At 36.2% G+C, this 21,372-nt stretch overlaps 1 protein-coding gene across 2 annotated transcripts in view; it reads right to left on the reverse strand.

Annotated features, from left to right (window-relative positions):
* Positions 1-21,372, reverse strand: part of UNC13C (unc-13 homolog C) — a 244,132-nt gene that overhangs the window by 180,150 nt on the left and 42,610 nt on the right. For both annotated transcript variants that reach the window (XM_075100328.1, XM_075100329.1), the window contains exon 7: positions 20,039-20,105. In XM_075100328.1, the coding sequence (XP_074956429.1) occupies positions 20,039-20,105 (67 nt within the window). The remainder of the gene's footprint in view (positions 1-20,038; positions 20,106-21,372) is intronic.

Genomic DNA, 21,372 nt, shown 5'->3' on the forward strand with positions numbered 1-21,372 from the left:
TGGGTTAAGAATGATAGCTTTTAAAATAACGCAAGAAGAGTATTTTAGTTACATGTCTGAACACTGATCCTCACAGATTCCTTTTTTTTTTTAATTATTGTTTTATCAAATCCAGCCCGCTATTTTTACAAAGAAAGAAATTTGAATCTTCTAAAAAATTACAATTCAATATTTAAAAAGAATGGCTAGATCACTGCTGACTTTCTGTTCAGATCCCAGTAAATGAAGCTGTAAGAGCAGCATCCCTCTCCATTCAGAGGTAACTTTGTGGATGCAGACTACCCCACCAAAAAAGCAAGAAACAGGCTGGCAGAACCATAGCCCTGCTTAACCTTTACAGTGTCCGTTAACTACAAGGGGCCTGTGTGTATTGGAAGGGGACAGGGAAGATGATGAGACTAAAGTGCAGTCTCCCTCTGTAAAAAGGCATACGCAGTTCACATTCACAACACCAAGACAGTAGGGGAAAACAAAGCAAAACCAAAAAGTCCTTTTCTTAAGCAATACCACTCTGCAGTATTGCCACAGTAGTCACTACTGCCTATAGGCAGCAACACCTATTTGTGATTTGCAAAATGCTTCACAGAAATTAATCACACATGACAAACAAAAACAGTAAATCCACTTTGCAGCTGCAGAAACTGAGGCTAAGAGAGGTTCTTTTACTATCAGGAACATAACAGAATAACTAGAATTCAGATCTACAGATTTCTCAAGTATGGTCTTTGACTAGTCTTATGGTCACCTGGGGATGTTAGCCTGACATAATTGTACCTATCAGCAGTGTACATCTGTTGCGCGAAACATACACTACCTTTCTTTAGACAAGCATAACAGTGTATACTCCAGATTGCTTCATTAGTTTACTGTAACAGTAGCATTATACTGACAATCATCTCAAATGACCTGATTCAGAAGAACTTAATTTGAAATAATTATCTGTTCCTTTATATTCTTCTTAAATTCTCCATATATTCTTAAATACTGACATTTTTGATCTGTGTTATTATTGCGTCTTTCGAGGTAAAGTGATACTCATCCTAATACTGCACATGCTACACAGATGACCTGCTGCAGACCTGGCAAAGACAAGGACAACAGCATGAAGGTAGTTCTGCTTTCTCTTTTGTATAATTATTCCTTGATCCAGGAATTCCTCAGGTTTTCACCAGCAGAGTTTTGCCCTACCCTACCATACCCTCCAACATTCACATAAGAGCATTGAGTGCTGTCAGCACTCTCTCCTTTTGGCTATAAAGTTATTCCTATTGTCTGTAAATATAATTTGGAAAGTTCACTATGTCTGCTTATTTATCTGGTGACATTTCTTTATGGACCCTGCTATTAATAGATCTAACCACCATTAAACATGTTGCCTTTCTATTTATGGGGAATGTTACCAACACAACTAACCACAAAACTGCTGTTTCAAACCCCAGACTAAAGAGACTGCAATCTGCTTATTTTTTAACCCACTAGGCCTGCTGCTGTCCAGAAGAGCTTGCACATGTACTCATCAAGTACACTGTGGAATCCAATCTAAATATTTAGTCATCATACTGCAAGACTAGTCAATCATAGGTGGTACTTGACTTATCTGTTCTTTCAGCATACAACCTAATCAAGTTTAAGGATAACAACAGATGCAAGCATCACACGCTTAAAACTGACTTTGGCTCATTGTAATTTACAACTGCATCTGAAACAGAAACCATATATAGAACTTCGTACATTAGTGAATTAACTCAGTGGTTTAACAGTTATTTGCAACTAAACTACTTTATAATATACAGAAGCATATTCCTTTCAGGACAGCTTAGAGGAAAATGTTAATTCCCAGCTAGCTAGGATAAGTAATTATTCTAGAGAGAAAAGTCATCTTCACTGCTCCCCTACAGCTATGACAATTATGGGAAAAGAGAGGAGTTTTTTGCAGAGTCAAAGATCCTTTTTCCTCAATTATTGTTGAAGACAGACCTGAGTAGAAAAACCCAAACTCTTATTTTGCAATAATTTTCTTACTTTTTTAGTTAAACTGTTCTCCACACCTTTGTGTGTATTCATAATATTTGCATTTCTCTGAGAAATCTTGTTACAGCATCTGTGAGGCTAAAGTTGCCAGTCTATTATTTATGAACTACTAATAAAATTGTTGAAGACATTTAGATGACTCTTTATTTCTTTAGAAACAATTCTGTAGTATGGTATTACAAATATGAAAATTATATTTGAAGCAATTGTCCTTAAAGGTCTTTAGCCTTGACTAGTACTAAAAACAAAAGGAAGAGATTTGCCAAATACAGTAGATTAATACTTCAATGTAATGAGCTATTGAACAGATTCTGAAACTTAAAATGTGCTCCATTTGGAGAGCAGCAGGTAGCTTACTACAATGTAGTTGAATATATTAATGCACGCAGGGTTAAGAGACTGCAGATTATTTGGAACACAGCTTCAATATTATTTGGCAAAATGTACTAACCTTTTTTTCTTTAATGTTTCTAGTTGTTTCCTAAACTTTTTTAAATGAGAAGAAAAAAAAAAAAAGAAAAAGAGACTGTAGTGTATAACGAATGTGGCAATAGTGAACCTGAGAGTCCTTTTACAGCTGTATTTATGACATACGCTGTCCTACAGAAACTTATTTTTATTCAATACTCTCACATTAAGAGCTGCTAAGATTTAGAGACAATTCCACTTAATAGGCCATTCCTATTTAAATGCAGGCTACAAAAGGAATGGAAAACCTGGAGAGGGAATAGTTATTTGCTGACAATATGGCGATAATTGTATTACTAAGTCAGCACCAAGCATATTAACTTCTGAGTTAGACTACTACACGCATGTTATTATGTCAGATTACCACAAATATACAAAAGATTTAGTGTATGCAGAATAACAAGAACCTATTTAATGCCTTTAAAAAAAAGGAAGCATTGACATATATTTGACCAAATCTCAGCTCTGTCCTTAATCTTGTCTGTGTTTTTAATTAGGAGTTTTCTTTAGACCATTTTAGACTGAGAGCCCAAGTGATTTAATTTACATTGAAGCACAAAACATATGCAGAGGGTTTATTTACAGTATACTGAGTGTACTTTCAAAGTCTCATTAATACTGCCATTTTAAACTTTTTAGCAACTTTAAACAATCTCTATAATCATTTGGTCAGAAAATATTTTAGAAAACCCTCCATTTTCTTCCAGGTATAGAATGTTAATCCTCTAATTGTACTGGTCTGAGCCTTGGGATTGGCAGTTCTCTGCCCTGAATTAGCTCTCTTCTGGACAGAGACCACCATAGAGTCTGTGACCATGTGTACACTACATCACTTTATATAACACAGATTATCTGAGAGCGCTGTGATTGTTTTTGTTTATTTTTGGGGAGGGGGTATTTTTTTCTTTTTAAACTACTTACAGAAATTCTCTGTTACATGTTTAGATGAAAGAAACAACTTTAAATGAGCAAAATGCCACTTGTAAGACCTCTGGATTCCATCCTTCCCCCACAAAAAGGGTTTTAAATATTTTCTAAAATGTAGCTAACTAGTAATTCCATTAAATTTTTAGAAAACAAAAGTATGAAAGGGACAGTTTTTGAGAAAGAGGTCTTTCATTCAATAAATGACAGCAGTCATCTGTGACATTTACGTTTGAAATATGCCACAAGCACAAAACACCACAAATACTGTTGACAGCAACGTATACTAGGATAAGTAAGCACACATAGATAGGAGACACGCTTGCTAAACACCTGAAATGACATTAATTAATAAGAATGGTAGATATTAAACATAATCTAAAATTTGCGCAAAAATTTTATATGAAAAAAATCTCTTTCTTTGCTTCAGTATACTGATAGCTGTGGAGTGATACTTAGATTTCCATCTGAAAGTAAGAAACTCTGCTTTAGAGCTGTCAACCTAATTGAATGACACAGATAAGATGAGAAAAACGAAACCTGTACAAGAACCTTCTTAGGTGCCAAAGAATTTTTATGCTTCAGATCTTCTGTTTTACTGTAACAGTCTCACAAGACAGACTAATATACTACTTCACTCTTCCTAGATTTTCACAACACTACAGTTAAAAGAAAATTTGGAATTTTCAGTCGCCCTTGATACTTTAATGAATTGGGAGATATTCTGAGCTATCAGTCTGCTCCTTGATAATGCTCTGGAATCCCAGTACTTCATCTGTGATTCCCTAAGCATTTCCACAGCCATATAAGTCATTATGGTAATGTTGTGCTGACATCACTGCGGGATCAAGCAAATGGTATAGTGACAGAAAGCCTTTATACAACTCTCCTCAGGTTGTGTAAATTCCACTGAATAAAAACCCTCATTTATCTTGCATTATGCCTTCTTTCTATAGAAAGGTCTTTGACATGACAGTTAACCCTAATTTCTATCATAATGTCCTTTACAGAAGTAATTTATGATGAACAAAAGATGTTTTAACCTTAAATACTACTTTTAACTCTTAATGTTTTTAGACTCAACAACATTCTCTCAACACTTTTCTCAGTATGTTGATTTATAAGGTAAGAATTGGCACTGATTTTTAGAGCACTCAAATGTGTCAAGTAACCTTACCTTTTCAATTGTCAAATCATAGTTATGTATTACACTAAATAAAGGCATCTATTTTATATAATCACCAATGCTTCATTCAGGAAACAAGTATTGTATCACCTCCTCTGTGAAAAATCACTACAACTTTGTGAACAGAGTTCATTTTCACATCAGAAAAGAATTAAATAATGTTAAACCAATTAATGCTTTTAAGGCACAAGAATTCCTGTCAGCCAAGGGTTAACGTCAGTATTAAGATCATTTTTGTATCAGCATGTTATTAAAAAATCTTACTCAAAACTGGATTGCATTCAAATTAGAAATGCAACAGAATGCTTTAAGAGATTTCAGGACTACTAAAATGTTTGGGGGTTGGGTTTTTTTATGTTTTTAACATGCTTTTCCTAGACATGCCCATTATAAGACAACTATTAGTGTCCTTATTTTAAGGGCACATAGCTTTATGTTCTATTTCACTTATTACATACAATCAGTAGTCTGCTGAAGGAAAATATTATTAATAAGACAAAATAATGCAATATGAACCAGGTGACTGAAGCAAGTTGGGGGTTAACGAATACATTCAGATTTTTATATCTGCGTAATTCTTCCTCTTAAAGGAAAATGAACCATTAATCTCATAGTAAGAAATTAGTTTCAGCTACTATTACTTGGCCTCTGGAATTGCAGAAGGCAAAACACTACTTTTGTCTTCTTGAACCTAGAAGGATGGACAAAAAGGTATTAAATAGCTACAGGGTTTGTTTAGGTTGAGGATTGGGGAAGGTACATGTCAGAGGGTATTCTAACACATGGGTTTAGCTGTGGAACAGAACCAAGCATGTATTCTAAGCAAGCTGCCTCTTCAAAAGAAAGCTGCAGGGTGTTCATCTTGAGGATTAATCAAGACCCAGAAATATATAAGCATCTGTAAAGCTCAGTTTATTACTAATCCTATCATGAAATTGGAAAAAAAACACTGGCAGACATAAGTGAAACACTATATTTTCACCATGTGTTCATATATCTAAATTATTTATCTTTTCATACCAATTAAAAGGTTCTAACTCATTGTGAAATCAAATATCATAGTCTTACTCATTGTGTAAGTTCGCTTATATTGTAAACTTACCAACATTACAAAATAAATCCCCCACTTTTTAATGAAGTGTTGATTCTGAAGTCTACAAGCCCAGACAGTTTTGTCAACATTGTAGCATTAGAAAGCAAATCAGTTACAAATCAATGCATTCATTAGCTAGAACAGTGGGAGGTACATTCAGAATGAAAATAAGGAAAGGAAACAAAGGAAACAGCAAAATGTATGTAGACTAGATACAAAATACAAAAAGGCTACATACCTGGATTAAATTCTTCTTAAAAATAAAACACAAATTACATACCACCATCTCTATATTATTTTCCATTTATGCAGAAATACTGTACACAACTCCATTACTATTTTGCCGTTCTTCCTTCAGCCTTAAAAATGATACAATGCAACATGAGGCTGCTTCGCAGGGATTCAACTCAAGTGCAATCAGGCATGCTGTTAGTCCGCAACAGTATCTGTTTTAAATTCCACTGTATTCCCTAGGTAACATAAATGGGTTTTTTTTCACTCCCTCTCGGTTTTCTTTTTTTCTCCCTCCTACAACTGGTGCTAACAGCTAAGAGTAATCACTGTGTTAGCTACTAATTCATTCTGCAGCTCCCTTTATTTCTCCTTTATAATAGCAAAACAGGAGTCAGTGTCCTACTCCTGCTCAAATACAACATCAACATGAGAGAACAGTATTTATCCTGATGGTTTATGTGCTGGTAACTTCACCCGTTGCTGTTTTCTCCTGCCACTGCTTCTGAATGCAGTATTCGCTGCAATAGCCACAGCCCTCCTGCGTGGAAGGCAGCCCCTCTGCTTCACAGATAAAGTAAAATAGGCTTATTGAGAACCTTGCTCACAGAAACAACACAGGCAGTGCATTGTAAGAGCTAGCAGGTTCATCAGTGGCAATGAGAATAACAGTGTGAGATAGTATCACTTGCTTGGTAGGGCCATGTTTAACTAACCTTTTAGTTATCAGTCTGACATGACCCAGGGAATCAATTGTACAGCTATTTCTTTCAGCAGTGCTTTCACCAACAGCTGACATTTTTGGTAATGAATCAGCTAAATAGATTAATAACTGTTATCATTCCATTATTATTTAAGGATGCTCCAGATAATAGGAAGCGTATCGCTCTGTTTTCCATGAAAAGCATTTTGTATGTCCCCAATTAATACACCTAGACAGTAGGACTCAGTCATTTGTTTACTGGGATTCAAATAGCAGAATGGGTTATTACTGTGCATGCAGTGTATAAACAGTCCTGTACAGAATACAGTGGGTGCTTTTTCAAATGTTAAACTGATTTAACAGTGTGCGTAAGGTCACATTCAGCCTTACATATATTGAAGGTATATTTAAAACTGTCACATGAAGAGCTACAGATATACATCCAGAATTATCCTGTATTAAAATCATTCTATGTACAACGTATACACATAATCAAAGTGTAGAAGTGTCACAGAACGTGTACATACATAAAAGCACAGTTATACTATTATCCCCTTTAATTTTGGGAGATAGCAGCACTGAAATGGCATATAAAGTACTAAGTTTTCAGCTAGTAAATTATGTATGATTCCTGTATAAAAAGAAACAGAACTTTGGACTTTCTGGTAATAGCTGACACATTTGTAACAGAGAAGCTTGTAATTCCATTATTTCCTTCAAAAACTTATTAAGGATACCTTGAATAAAAGGTAGCACTTAAAAGTACTTCACAATTTCTAATAATGCTTATTTAAAGCTTATTGGTTGTAGATTTCACTTTCTGCAATCCTTATATTATTGTTAGTAATGAGATCTTGGAATATACTACTTCTTAAGTACAATTTATAAATGGAACAGTTCTAGAATACAACCTCTTACATACAGTGGTAAAATAAATATTTTAGATTTTTTGTATATCATCATAAAAATAATCATGGACCATTATATTTATTATGTCCTGCTGAAATGAATGCAAACTACAAATACTCCATTAATTAGATTTATAGTTAAGAATCAGATGAATGAATGCTTTATTATTCAAATCTTATTGTAGTTATTAGCCCGTGGCAATTACTTAATATTCTGTCTGAACTTAAACTGATGCTTCAAATCTGCCATGTTGCATGCCAACAAAGAATACAATAAGACTTTTATATATAAGTGCACAATAGGAAATATTCTGCTGATATCAATACTCAGTGATATAGTCCTAATGACATGAGATGTAACAACACCTCTCAAAGGCAACACGACTGCTCATGTAAGGATTAAGAAAAACAGAAAAATCAGGCAGCCTAATCAAGCACGGCCACCCACAGTAGATACACACTTACAACAGAAACAAATTGGTTTTTTATCAAGATTAAGAAAATGGTCTTCAGACTAGAGACAGTAAAATCAGTAAATATTGGGAATGTCTGGCAAAAATGTAAGGTTTTCTCATTTAATAAAAAATGGTTTGCAAATAATGTTAACCCATAACACTTAGATTAACATTGTCATCTTCAAGCAAGTTCCTAAGTACTGACCCTGTTTATACTAAGTGGTTGCATTACCAGATGGTGAATGTTTCAGTTTGAAGCCACATATTTGATAGCCCAGCATAAACAGGGAATTTTGCTCTGCCAAATGTATCATTCAATTGATATATAAGAAGGAAAAATAAAACCAAAAGAAAACAGAAAACAATCCAAAAACCTTCAGAACTCATTATGATTCATCTTCCCTCAAATTAAAATTCCACTTAGAACTTGCCCAAGCCAGCAAAATGCTGACTTTGCTTGTAATGATTCTGACCAATCAAGAACCTAGTTTCATGTATAAATACACACTAATTACTTGCAGCTGGAGTTACCTAAATTCCTCCTCACAACAAAGTTATGTTAAACCTCTGTTCACGTGACCCTCACATAGATATGATGTTAAGAACTTTATATAGTAAATGTATGAGCAGAGGTTTTAACTCTGTACGGTAGCTAAAATTCTCAAGTTCTGGTAGCCCAGATACTTGTAATCCAATGAGTGGAACGAACCTACTGTGCCTCTTGAAAAGGCATCCCTGTCAGCCTTCAAAAAACTAACACAAAGGAGCAGTTTGCACACGTGGGCTATTGGTGTTTTTGTGGTTACTTGCCAGTAACCTCACGTGCTGATGAATCTGGTTGTAAAGAACCATATCTTTAAGGGTTCACACCAACTGCACTTCACAAACACAGCGTTAAAGATGTGGCTCCCACATGTAGACAGAGCAGGAGAAATAGTGACTATGTACAGAGAGATGTTGCAGTTTGTTACACAATTCTAGTGAATCCTTGTAGTGGAGAAAAACAACAAAAACCCACCACACCCAAACACCAGCACCACAACCCCCAGAAAACCCAAACCGCACCCCAGACAAAAAAATCCAAACCCTAATGGGCATCTATAAGCCTTTGTGAAGAGAACAACTATTCTGCATGCCTATTTCCAGGATTATGTGACCACGGCTTTCAAAGTTGATTCTTGGAATTCTTAGGAATAAAAGTCTGTCCAGTTAAAATATTTCAATAATTTCTATCAGTACTTTTAAGTAATAAAACTAGTGTTACATAACATATAATTATTATAGATATTATTTTACTATTTCTATTGTTTAATACTTCTATTGAAATGGTGACAATTATAAACTGATGGAACAACTTTGAAGTAATATATATTTCATGATGGATTTCAGCCTGAAAGTTGGAAAAGCTGTCGCAGAATTAAGCTATCTTTCTCTCACCCTCCACCTCCCCAGTCCGCTTACGGGATGGATATTTCTTCCCTTTCATTAAAGAAAGTCAATAACTGTATCAATTATTAAACCTAACCAATCAGTTCTCAGATCACAATATTCTGACCTAAGCAGAAATGTCCCCACCGGGGGGATGTGGGGGCCTGGAAATGGGAAAGGTACAACGGAAGTTTCTCTGGTGAAGACCTCTGTGAAACCACGCCAGCCGCTTTTAGCGGCGGCGATGGACCGTAACACCCCGCTCCCCCCGAGGACCCCCTTCCCAGGGGTCGGCACGTACGCGCGGGGGGGAGGGGAGGAGTGCGGCCGCGCCGCTCCCAGCGCGCCCCCTGCCGGCGGCTTGGCGGCACCGCCCGGCCACCGCCCCCGCCCGGAGCCCCGCCCGCGCCGGTACCTCAAATGAGGCAGCGACGTCATCCACGACAGCGACACTGAATTAAAGGTGGTGATCGCATCGCTTTTACTGAATTTTGTTTTAACCTATGGAAAGCTCTCACGCCTACATCTCTTCGTAGAATTTGCAGCCTATTAAAAATACGAAGAAATGTATAGAATCCAACATCCCCGCCCCCTTTTATTGGAAGCACAGAGCTTTCAAGATATTCTCCTCCATGCACTGTATCTTTTTCTATACAATGATTATTTTCCTTACTGTAAAGCTCAGTGTTTTCTTCTAAATGGAAGACTTCATAATAAGAGGAGGGAAAGAGGAAATAACTAATCACGAGGTACAAATCTTGACATTTCATAAGTGCATGGAATCTACCTGCGAGCTGTTTCAGCTTTTACTTCAGATGACTAAGTGTTTTGGAGTTTCTGAAGTTATGAAGGCTAAGGCCATTTCTTATTCCACACTAAACCTTTTCCAAACACTGTTTCCTTAAACCAGTTGCTAGGTTTATAAGATTATGCAGTTTGAATGCCTCAAAGTGAAGTAAAATAACTTTTAAGATTTTTTTTTTAATAGCAATTTAAAAACATGATACAGCTTCTTGCCAGCTGCAATTTAAACAACAGTTAGCCCTGATTTCAGAAGGAACCACAAGATGAGATCACAGTGAAAAACAAATATGAGCAGGGTGGTAACCCAACAACAACTAAAAGAAAAAAAAATTAAGAAATGCCAATAATTAAGCATATTTCAGGAAGGAAAAGGGAGCTTTTGCCCCATCTGGATATATCAAGCACCCAAAGTCATAATGTTATGCATTTGAAGCGGTAACTTAACAACATTTTATATTACTCTTGAAACAGAATTCTCCCATTGTGTTCTTTCCTTATGACTCTTTTGTTCATCGTTGCCCTCTAGGAATGTGTTCATTCTAGAGGCTATTTGATTTTCTTGTCTAGGAAAGTAGAATGCTTGCTAAAGAACCTTTTTCAAATCAAGAATCTGACTCAGCTGCCATTATTTCATGTAAGGAACTGGTTTTGCTTTGATGCTTTGCTTTCTGTTATTGTGTCCCTTTATATTTTGCCATAATTATAATATTTTCTGCAGTAACTGATCTCCTACAGATACTGCTATTAAAGCAATAAACCCTTCATTTATCATGGAAAATACAGTATTTCTCATTCTAAATATTAAAGCAGACTATTGTTCTACTAAACTGCTTCTGATTCTGGAAGCAAACACCGAAAGTTTCAGGAGAATATGAATCTTCATCGCTTTTCTACAACTGCAATATACCTAATTGTGCAGCTTTGTAATTTATGCAGAAGAATATGCTGATCTTTACAGAGATTAATGTGAAATGGTTGAGGACTCACACGATCATTATATTTCAGGAATATTTTTTTTTTTTCCTTTTATCCTAAAATTGCCATTTATCAGCTGTAGTATATGCAAATACTTATTTTCACTCTCTTAATTATACATAAACTTATTACTGCTGCTATTGACAGGAAAGCGTAATGAACTCAGAGTAACATAATTTGCCTGCTTTTTGACATTTGCCCCATTATACAAGTCAATTTTTATTATTCCCTCTTAAAAGTAATTTATTTCTGTTGATTTACACCTTGGTTCTAGATAAAACAGCCCTTACAACATGCAAGTGCTGCCTCAGACCTAACTATATGCATTAGACCTTCCCAGGCCTTTCCTGTCTCAGGTCTAACAGTTCATGCATTCTAGTCCCAGCTGAGGAACTGATTGTTACCTTCAGCCTGGGGGTTCAAGTTTCTTTGATCCAAGGTCTCCTCAAATACAATACAGGTTTATGACCTTGGCTGAGCTGTACTGAGAAAGCTGTAATTATGATGTGAGCAAGACAAGAAGGGCAGGGATACCCAATAAAACAAAAAACAAAAAAAAGGGAAAAAAGTTAACTCAAGGATTTCAGAGGTAACATACTGATATGAAAAGCTATAAAAGGGGAGGGGGGCAGCAAAGAGAATCTGAGGATGGCAATTCAGTATTAGCAAGGATCAGCCCATTTCAAGGAGTGGCAGAGGGAGCCCTTCCCTGCTTTCCCAGCCCAGTGGAACATGAAAATAGAATGGAAACACTCAGTCTTATCAGGGTGATGCACACGTGAATGATTAGCCTAGTAAATTCCTAATCCTAGCTCTCTGCTGTTAAGAACAAAATAGTTGCGCTGGACTCTTAATTTATCCTGCTTGCAGATTCTCTTTGCATATGGTAAAGCTCACTGGAACAAAGGGGACCTAGAGTGGGAGAGTTACAGCATCTCCATTCCACACAACCCTCAGTCATATACTTAAATTCTAACATATACTTAACAGTACTACTAACAGCACTCATTAAAAGTCATCCTGAGATTTGCCATGAGTGGCAGAAGCATGGAATAAAGCAATACAGAATTCAGCAATAAAGAGAACACCCCCAAACTGGAAAACAAAAACTTCTTTGGTAGTGAATTAGAAAAACCAACCCCACTAATATGAAAATGGGTAAAGAGGGTAGATCACAAGAGTGAACCATAATGCTGAAGTAGAAACTCTACAGCAGATGTGGCAAGGACTCTAGAAGCTGAATGCTTGCAACAAGCCTGCTCACAGTGCTAGGATTGCTAGAGGAAAGGGTTACATTATTTATCATAAACCCAGAAGCAAGATAATTTGCTCTTCTGGGTCTCTTTTTTCCCTGAGCCCTCCCTCTCTCTAGCTTAGACTCCATCAATATCATTGATTAGCTTTTCAGTGCGTGACCTGTCATTCTCTTCACCAGGATTCTGAGTTCATCAGTGCTCCATTCCTGGCTGCTCTCACCTGTCTTTCCTGTCCTAGATCTCTCACTGATATGATTGCTGGTCATCCCAGCACTACTCTTTCCTCACCCTGGGGCTTCTTTCCCTTTCTTGCCATCAAGAGAGGTACTCTGCCAATCCATATAATTAACAAACCCAAGTCTCTCGAACTTAATGCATTCTTGCCTTCACAATCCTAACTGTTCATCTTCACTGTGTTCCAAAAGCCAGCTTTTGCCTCCACAGCGTGGTGCCCTTAAAGGACGGCCCAGGTGATTCATACAAACTGGCTTATTTTTCCTGTTTTACGTGAAGCACATGTTCTCCCTTGTAAACTTTCTCTGATAAGAACCCTGTTGAGTTTCACAGTCTTCCAAGCATTGCCTCAAATGTGCACAACAACACTCTATAATTCACTTACAAATATGCTCCAGGAGCTGTATAATTCTATAGCACATTGACTTAGCTACAGGCTACCAATAAAACCAGTAATAAATCATTTACTGTGAGTACAAAGACAACCTGCAAAACACTGTAACATGATTACTTGAAACAGATATTGAAGCAGGAGGAAGGGAAAAAATGTTACAATGGTCCCTTTTTTGGAACTCTGAAACAAAGGAGAGAACTGAAGTTTAATTGTGGAAGAGAGTATGTTACATTCCTGTTTGTTGATTTTCTCTGATGACAGTCAAGACAGAAAGCTTAGGTTTCTTATCCTTTACTGTGAATCATGATATCTCACTTTTTGAAGAGAAAAGCAAAGTGATAATTCTTTTTCTGACCTTGCCTAACAGAATCCTCAAATAATATTGCAGCAGCTCATAAAGGTTTATCCCAGGGTCTTATCATTCTTAATAAATTTAACTGAAGAAAGCCGTTTTTAACTTTCACATAGATTTAAAGGAGGGGGAATAAATAATGAAATACCTAAATTCAAAATACCATAGGAAGTCTTAAGTTAAAATAAGCCTTCAAATAATTTAGCTGTATCTTTATTCACATATATTAAAAAAAAAAAAAGACATCTCCATTTCCTTTTCTTCAAAATTCTATTGACTTTTTGATATGTTTTCTCCCCAAGAAACTTTCAGAGGAAGCCATTCCTGAAAAACAAACAACCAACCAACAAGGAAAAAAAGAGCCAAACTAAATATGCTAGTGAATTTACTTAAAAAGATAGGAAATAAAAGAATCAAAAGTAATTCTTTGGTCAAAGTTGAGGTAAGTGTGATTTTATCTTTTTACATAGTATACATCCTGCACAAAAGCCATAGAAGACAAGGTGGTGGAATAAATTTTATCTTAAAATATAATCCAATTATAATTAATCTGTGCTAGATAATTTACCAACAGGGCAGCATAAAAGTCGCAATTTCTTCCACACAACTAGCAGCTATATTTATTGCTTTTTATGACCTTCCTTCATTCCTCTGATATGAGAGTGGTTATCCTGACTTACTAGCTGAATTTCTAATCCACTATCTCTGCTTAGAACCATGTAGTCCAGGCTGCAATAAGGATGAAGTCATGCATGATTTTTGAAGTCTGAATGAAGATGAATCAATCTCACATAGCCTCTTTGATTAAATAATCGATGCTATTTGCAAGCATTATACTGCTTGTGGTGTGTTCAGTTGCCACAACCATCGTGAGATATGTTCTTGAACTTCTGCCTTTATCAGTGATCTTAGAACTGTTAGTCCAGTCTCCCCACATTGACCTTTTTAGCTTCTTCATGTAAACTCAAACAGTTCAGACACAACGTAGTCAAGATCATTTGTACCACAGAAGTAGAACTGCTTTTTATAACCAGTCAATAGCTTTCTTCACATAGTTAATAACAACAACAACAACAAAGTGATTCATAAAGAAGAGACATTGTGGAAAGTCCTTTAACTCCTCAGATATTTTGAGGTTCCTCATAATGTCAGTTAACATTCTAAACCATTGACAAAATGTCTTAAAGCTGACAAACTGGTACTGATACTAAAATCACTCAACTGAAAAGGAAGTGCACTTCAACATTTCTTTGTTTTCAAACTGTCAGTTTGTCACTCTTAGTTTAAGTATTTTGTCTTTGAAATAAATTCACAAATCTTTAAGAAATGCAGCTTGTTTGCTGACAGTCATTTAGCCCAATCAATATGCTGATTGTCACTTAAATCTATGATTACTCTTGAATTGCATCAGGATACAAAAGACCTATTATTAACATTTCATGAAAATGAAATATCTGTTTATTCCCACTTCAAGACACACTTGCATACAAAATATTACTTGGAATGCAGGGTTAAAATCTGTTCAACTAAAAAAGAGATTTTAAAAAATTCACAATTTATTTGAGCCTATACAAATCTTTTAATGGGAAACTTTGCATTAATCTCATAACCCCATGGCTCCTAAACAAAGAATGATTTCTGCTTACCCAGTCCTAAATTCCCATTGCTGTCACTGTGTAGTATCTGCTTTCGTATTAGGTTATCAAATTTTGTTTCTGAAAAAGACAGTAAATCAACAGTGCTGATAGAACTAAGCTACTGATAACTTCTGCTAGTGAGTATTTTCATACTAAGCATCACCACTGCATCCATCATATAGTTAACCACGAATCACAAAGAACAGCATAAGAGCAATACACAGTGAATATTTATTTCTATATCTTTTTTTCCCCCAATGATTGGAATACACACCAATAGTTTTTGATTTAATGGCATAAACTGTGACATACAGATGTGCTACATTCATTTGCAAACCAAGAAATAAAGCACGTAGGGAAGATTTGCCTAGATAAATCTGCGTCACTATCATTGTTGATCTCCAGGCTATAAGACCAGTCAATATAGTGCCACTATTTTGCCATCTTTTGTTTCCAACACTCGCTATTATCACTAAACACAGTTGTGGAATGATACAAGGTGTAACTCATATGAGTAGTCTCCTGCTTAATGTTACTTTTACTAATTACTAAGTCTGTATTTTGTAAAAAGCACATCCATCTCCAAGAGGTGACAATTATTTAAGTGATTATATCTCAGCAGCAAAACAGTCTCTACTACACATAGCATTAGTAGCTAAAGAGATAAAGTGACATACACAACTGGGGTGGGAGGGAGGAAAGGGGGAAATTCATTTGATTGTACTCAAGACTCACGCTGAGTTAAAATCAAAAAACCCTCTAAATGCTTCTTTTCATAATTATTGCCAGTACTTCATAGCCCTCATTTCAAATCTGTTAGAGAGCTAAGGCAAACAAATAAAATCCTGCCTATTCACTGTTCCTAGCAGTACAGTGACCATGAAACTGAAAAACAGATACTAGGATTAGATTATTATAAAATAATTCAGGTTTGGATTTTTGTTTTTAATCAATAAGCAGAGAAGCAATTAAGGGACCCTATACAGTCCTGCACTGTATTTTTAAAAGCTATTAGTTCCTCATACGCATTTTTTCCTCAAATGCTTAACTCCTCTCCCCTCCCAGATACGGAATTTCCCCCATACTTTTATCTTAGCTTTGCTCTATCCTGTCTGATTGCAAGAAGGCCTAACTATTGTGGAAGTATAAATACTTTCATATATAGATTACTTTCTGTGGAAAATTACTTATTTTGCTTTATCTGTTTGCTTGCCTCTGTTGCAAGGCTCTGAATATTCTACCTTGTGTGAAACATATCGGGATTTTTTTGTTTTCTAATCTTCTTGTGCTGCATGTTCTTTTTGTTGATGGCCCTTTTTTAGCCACAAGAATACTTGCAAGTGTAAAGCTTATTTTGATTAGGCATTGGCAGATTCATCCTTCATGCCTCTCAGATTTTCTAAGCAAAGCATGGCACTTAACATCACACCAATTGTACTAAACTAATGATGGGATGATACCAGTGTACTGTTTCTGAAAACCAGTTTATCTTCAGAAAGAAAAGACAAAGCCAAAAGACCAAGGCAACCCACAACCTAAGCCACTGAACCATGAAGGACTACAGCTGTGTTTTTCAGCCAAAATAACTTAATCAGGAGATTAATCTTATTCAGAATAATATGTAGGTAAAAAAGAAGGAAAATAAATTCTTTCTTTACATTTAATCAAACTACAAATCTGATGTAACAAATGATCAGGCCATACATTTCATTTTGCTTTGTGCAAGATCTCTTAATATGTGCATAGGCCCAGGAAAACCAAAAGCTTAGTTGAATAAAATGCTAGCATGTAACTTTGCATTATATACACGCCTACTTTTCACTAAAAAAGGCCATTAAGAACAGGTTTAGAACTGAGTTCTGACTGATCTTCAGCATTAGGCACATGCTTGGTGCAGGCATCCTGGTAAGAGCACAAGCTACACAACTGAGAACACAAAAGGTGTCCATTTCCCCTTAGCACCATTTCCATTACCATAGAAAAATCTTAATATAATGTTCAGTTCTATAGCATTAGAATGATTTAAATACTTCTTAGATTAAGGTTTCCTCTCCTTTGATATCTACATCTCTCTCTGTGAGACAATTCAGCCCTTCAAGAGCTGTTTTTTCAGTCTCCAATGTCCCAGATTTCTTCTAAATGTAGAATTAGAAGCATCTGACGACCAAAGTTTAACAAGCAGCTTACAATGAAACAGTAACTTGAGATTTAAATGACCATTTAAATAGTTGTAGAGATTTTCCACTTCTTTTCAAAAACAGTTCCACATGAGGTGTCTGCTTACATCCCCCATCCACCTGCTCTTCAAATTCTCTAAAGACTTACAACAACTTTGTCACCCTCCTTCAGCCCAGCCTGATCCTAGATGAACCACTGAGCAATTTGTCCATATTTTGGTGTGGTGAAATATTTTGACTTTGCTACAGAAAACAATTCAATGGCACAGTGACAACCCAAGATTCCAGCTCATGCATATTTACTTGTTTACTTAACCATCTTCTAACAGCTGACCTCAAAACTACTTTGAAGAATGGTAGTGGGAAGAAGCACAATATTAACATTCCTTTATTCAAACACTTCTCGTCACATCTGAACAAAATGCAGCCGATTCATCAAATCATAAAGTTACTGGCTACATGACATTAGTTATTTGCTTTTAAACTTGGAAATAAATTTATCCCACTGACTAGGCAATTAGACAAACACTGAGAGGTGACTGGTCACAGAAGAAATTCTGGAAAAGCATCTTAATACTATTGTAATCTTGTCTACAAGACAAAACTGTATTCTTTGGCATATTAGTGTTGTGTTTAATGCCAGTTAGACCATGACTTGTCCTGCCTGCCTCCCCTAGTGAGCTAACATTTGGCATAAAAAAAATATCAAACCAGTGACAGAGTAGGATGCTCATGGGAACTAACAAAGCACTCTTCCCATGAGACTGCAGTATAGGCAGGGTTTTTCCCCCCACTATTTTCACACACAGTCTACAAATTATCACAAAGCCAAGAAAATTCAGTAAAAAAGAAATAGGAATTGGTGCCCAAAAGAGCAGGAAAAAAAACAGCTCAAAAAGAAATTGATGAAGGCACATCTTGGATGGGCTTCGACTAGTATTTACCACTAAACAGGTTTGGCTTTGTCACAAAAGCATAGAAGCAGCATTGTACAGCAGACTACCCAAGAATAAGCAGTATTTCCAGAAGGCCTACACACAAATGAAACAGGAAGACAATTCCATGACTTTTCAGGTTTTTGGTAAGTCACTGAACACATTGAAGGAAAAAATTCTGTGTTTCTCAGAAGTTATCAGCAGTAGTTTTGCAGTACAGTCAGGGCTGGAAGGCAACTGATGGCATTCTTTTTCTGGTTTTTTTTGTTTTTTTTTTTTTTTTAAATCAAGACACAACTCTTTATAAGCTAGTTTTCTCCTGTGTAACACACTGTGTGAGTGGTGAACAGAAGCAGGTTTTAATGCACAAAGTATTTACTAAACCTTGGGGAACTGAGATCCAGTCTCGCACAGCTTATCTCAGGCTTCTTTCAAAACACAAACCTGAAAATGCTGTGTGAAATAATTTCCATTCAAACATTGTATAGCGGAGTCATCTGCATTGTTTCAAAAGGGCTTGGTTGCTTTCAAAGAACTGAAGCATTTAAAAGGAATTACAGAAAAGCAAAAAAAAGAAACCCAAAAAACCCCAAGAAAACACACAGAGGCCCATACAGTCAATGACAAAAGATAATGATACATGTTGCTTTTAACACTTTCCCCCCCACCAGACACAGAGAAATTTTTTTTATTTACTCATTTTTTAAATACAAGCATTGCCTTATGAAGAGCTCTGGGGGTGCTTCTTCAGTGTACATTCTCTTGGATGACCGGTTACCTCAGCTTACATGACTTCTTCCTGCTCTGACCAGTAATACTCACTGCTCTATTTTCCTTTCCATGGGAAAGGTAAAACATGTACTTAAGGTGGTGATGCCAAACTTACAGCAACTGGATTCAGTTCCTACTAAATGTACAACCTCCCAGTCACATGCAGCACTTTCTGAGAGACTGAGCATACTGAGAGGGTGGAGAGAACGACTTTGTTCAATGGAGAGTTACACCTGTACTGCCAGAAAGCCACATGGAAGAACTGCACAGCTGTGCTCCCCTGCGCACACCAAACATTACCAGATAAAGTTGAACAGTTTAATGCAAAAAATGGGATTTTAAGAGCTGAATTATTAATTCCTTTCCTTTATCCAGAAGTGGCACGTAGCTGACATGACAGTACTATTGTGCAACAACTGATGAATCTGAATTCCCAACTGTTTATGTGAAGCAATGGCTTGTACAGTTTAGGAGCAACAGTGAGAAAGAAAATACTTGGTACTATTATTGACCACATAAACAGAGCAAGTGATAATAATAATTTTCCTTAATTATCACATCTAATAAGAAAATACCTGTTTAGGCAGTATCACCAGTAGAACTTATAATTTTTCAAGGAAAAAAATATTAAAACTGTGTTCTTAAAACCATTTTTATTAAACATTATTGAAGTACTAAGGTTCCTCAATATCAAAAATTATTCAAAAATAGATGTCTGAAGCTATCATTTCTGGATTCATATGCAACACAGACAAGATGGCCAAACTACAATATTTCTCATGCATATGAAGAAAGTTTCAGAATCATATCCTCTTTCTGTTTCAGAAGAAAAAAATCCTGAGGTAAGGGAACCACACAGATTTAAGAACCAATCGAAGGAATTGTCCCTACTATCAGAAACTTAGCAGTCACATCCTCAGATCCTGCAGTAACTGAAGAGCAGTTTACATGAACTAGAAACCTAATAATACTAAATTACTAAATTACTAAATACTAATAATACTAAATTATCCCTCCATCCAAGAAAATTCTTTAAATTACATTAATGCATCAGTAGTTTTAAAAGCAGATCATACCTTCTGAATAGCCCTGGCCCATCTTGCTTTTGCAAAATTACTTCCATCAGCTTGATCTTTAGTTCTCCTGGAGAAGGGACAGGGAGTGGGGGGAAGGTTGAGAAGAAAAAAGTACTCAGAACAGCAAAGTATGAAAAAAAAAATTAAATTAAAAGAGTTTTGGTAGGTCTATGGACAAGCAGACAAGCTGATCAAAGTCAGCTAGGGCCATCATCCATTTCCTCTGCATATAGTAGCCTCTATATACCAGAAAATACTAGCTCTATGGAAATTATTCTTAATATAAAGTTATAAAAACTTATCCTGGTAATTAACATAAGGGTAACTTTACGCTTAGCAGGAAAAGAGCTGATCTGAAGTCACACACACTCATCCTCCCACTCAATATAACAACCTACTCAGTAAGTACCGTTCCAGTAACTGGATTCACAAGTGGCTTTGTTCTGTCAATATTAAGTCCAAACATTTGCATTCCATTAATTCTAAGAGCATACTGGCTTGAAAGGACATGATCCCTGCCCCTTACATTATTAATAAGATATAAACAGCATTGGTAAAGGAATATATTTCCCAATTATAGTGGGTCACAAGTCAGGATTACAAGGTCTTCGACATCAAATGGCAGAAGGAAGGAAAGAAGAAAACAACAACAAAAACCAAACCACCAAGAGAGGGGAAAACAAAAAAGGAAACCTTTGAATTTCCTCAGTAAAGGCATATTCTTGTGAAACACAGGGCTAGCACCCTCACCGAGCTTTTGCAAACTGCACTAAAGGAGTTACTGAGAGACATTCTGGAAGAATTTATACCTCTTAAGGCTTGGAATAAAGCTCTACAAGGGAAGGGGAAAAAAAAAACCAACCACAAACCCCACACCAAACCACCAAACTCCAAACAACACCCACCACAACACATACTTACATTTCATCAGATAAGCACCATTAACAGAGCTCTAACAAATCTTTGAAGTAAGAACCTGTTATGCAATTGGTTGCCCCCACACAGAAGTTGTACAGTTACAGGCCAATAATAATGAGGTTTCATTATTCATCTATTTCACCACACCTGTGAAGAATGTAGGTTCGAGCTGAAAAATGCTAATTCAGTTCATGGCTGTTCAGCACAGGTTAAAATAAATAGTAGAGACTCTACCACTCTTACAACAATCTGAGTAATTCAAAAGATACTGTGCTGAACAATAAATAGTCAAGTAGCAAAATAAAAGTACACAGTGAAGTTCTATAGCTACAATCTACAAAGGACAATTGCAGCCTGTCTACTAAGTAAAGTTGCAGCATGCTTATATTTCAGTGATATCCCAGGTTCACACGTTG

The sequence above is a fragment of the Phalacrocorax aristotelis genome, chromosome 7, assembly GCF_949628215.1.
Source record: "Phalacrocorax aristotelis chromosome 7, bGulAri2.1, whole genome shotgun sequence".
Lineage (NCBI taxonomy): Eukaryota > Metazoa > Chordata > Aves > Suliformes > Phalacrocoracidae > Phalacrocorax > Phalacrocorax aristotelis.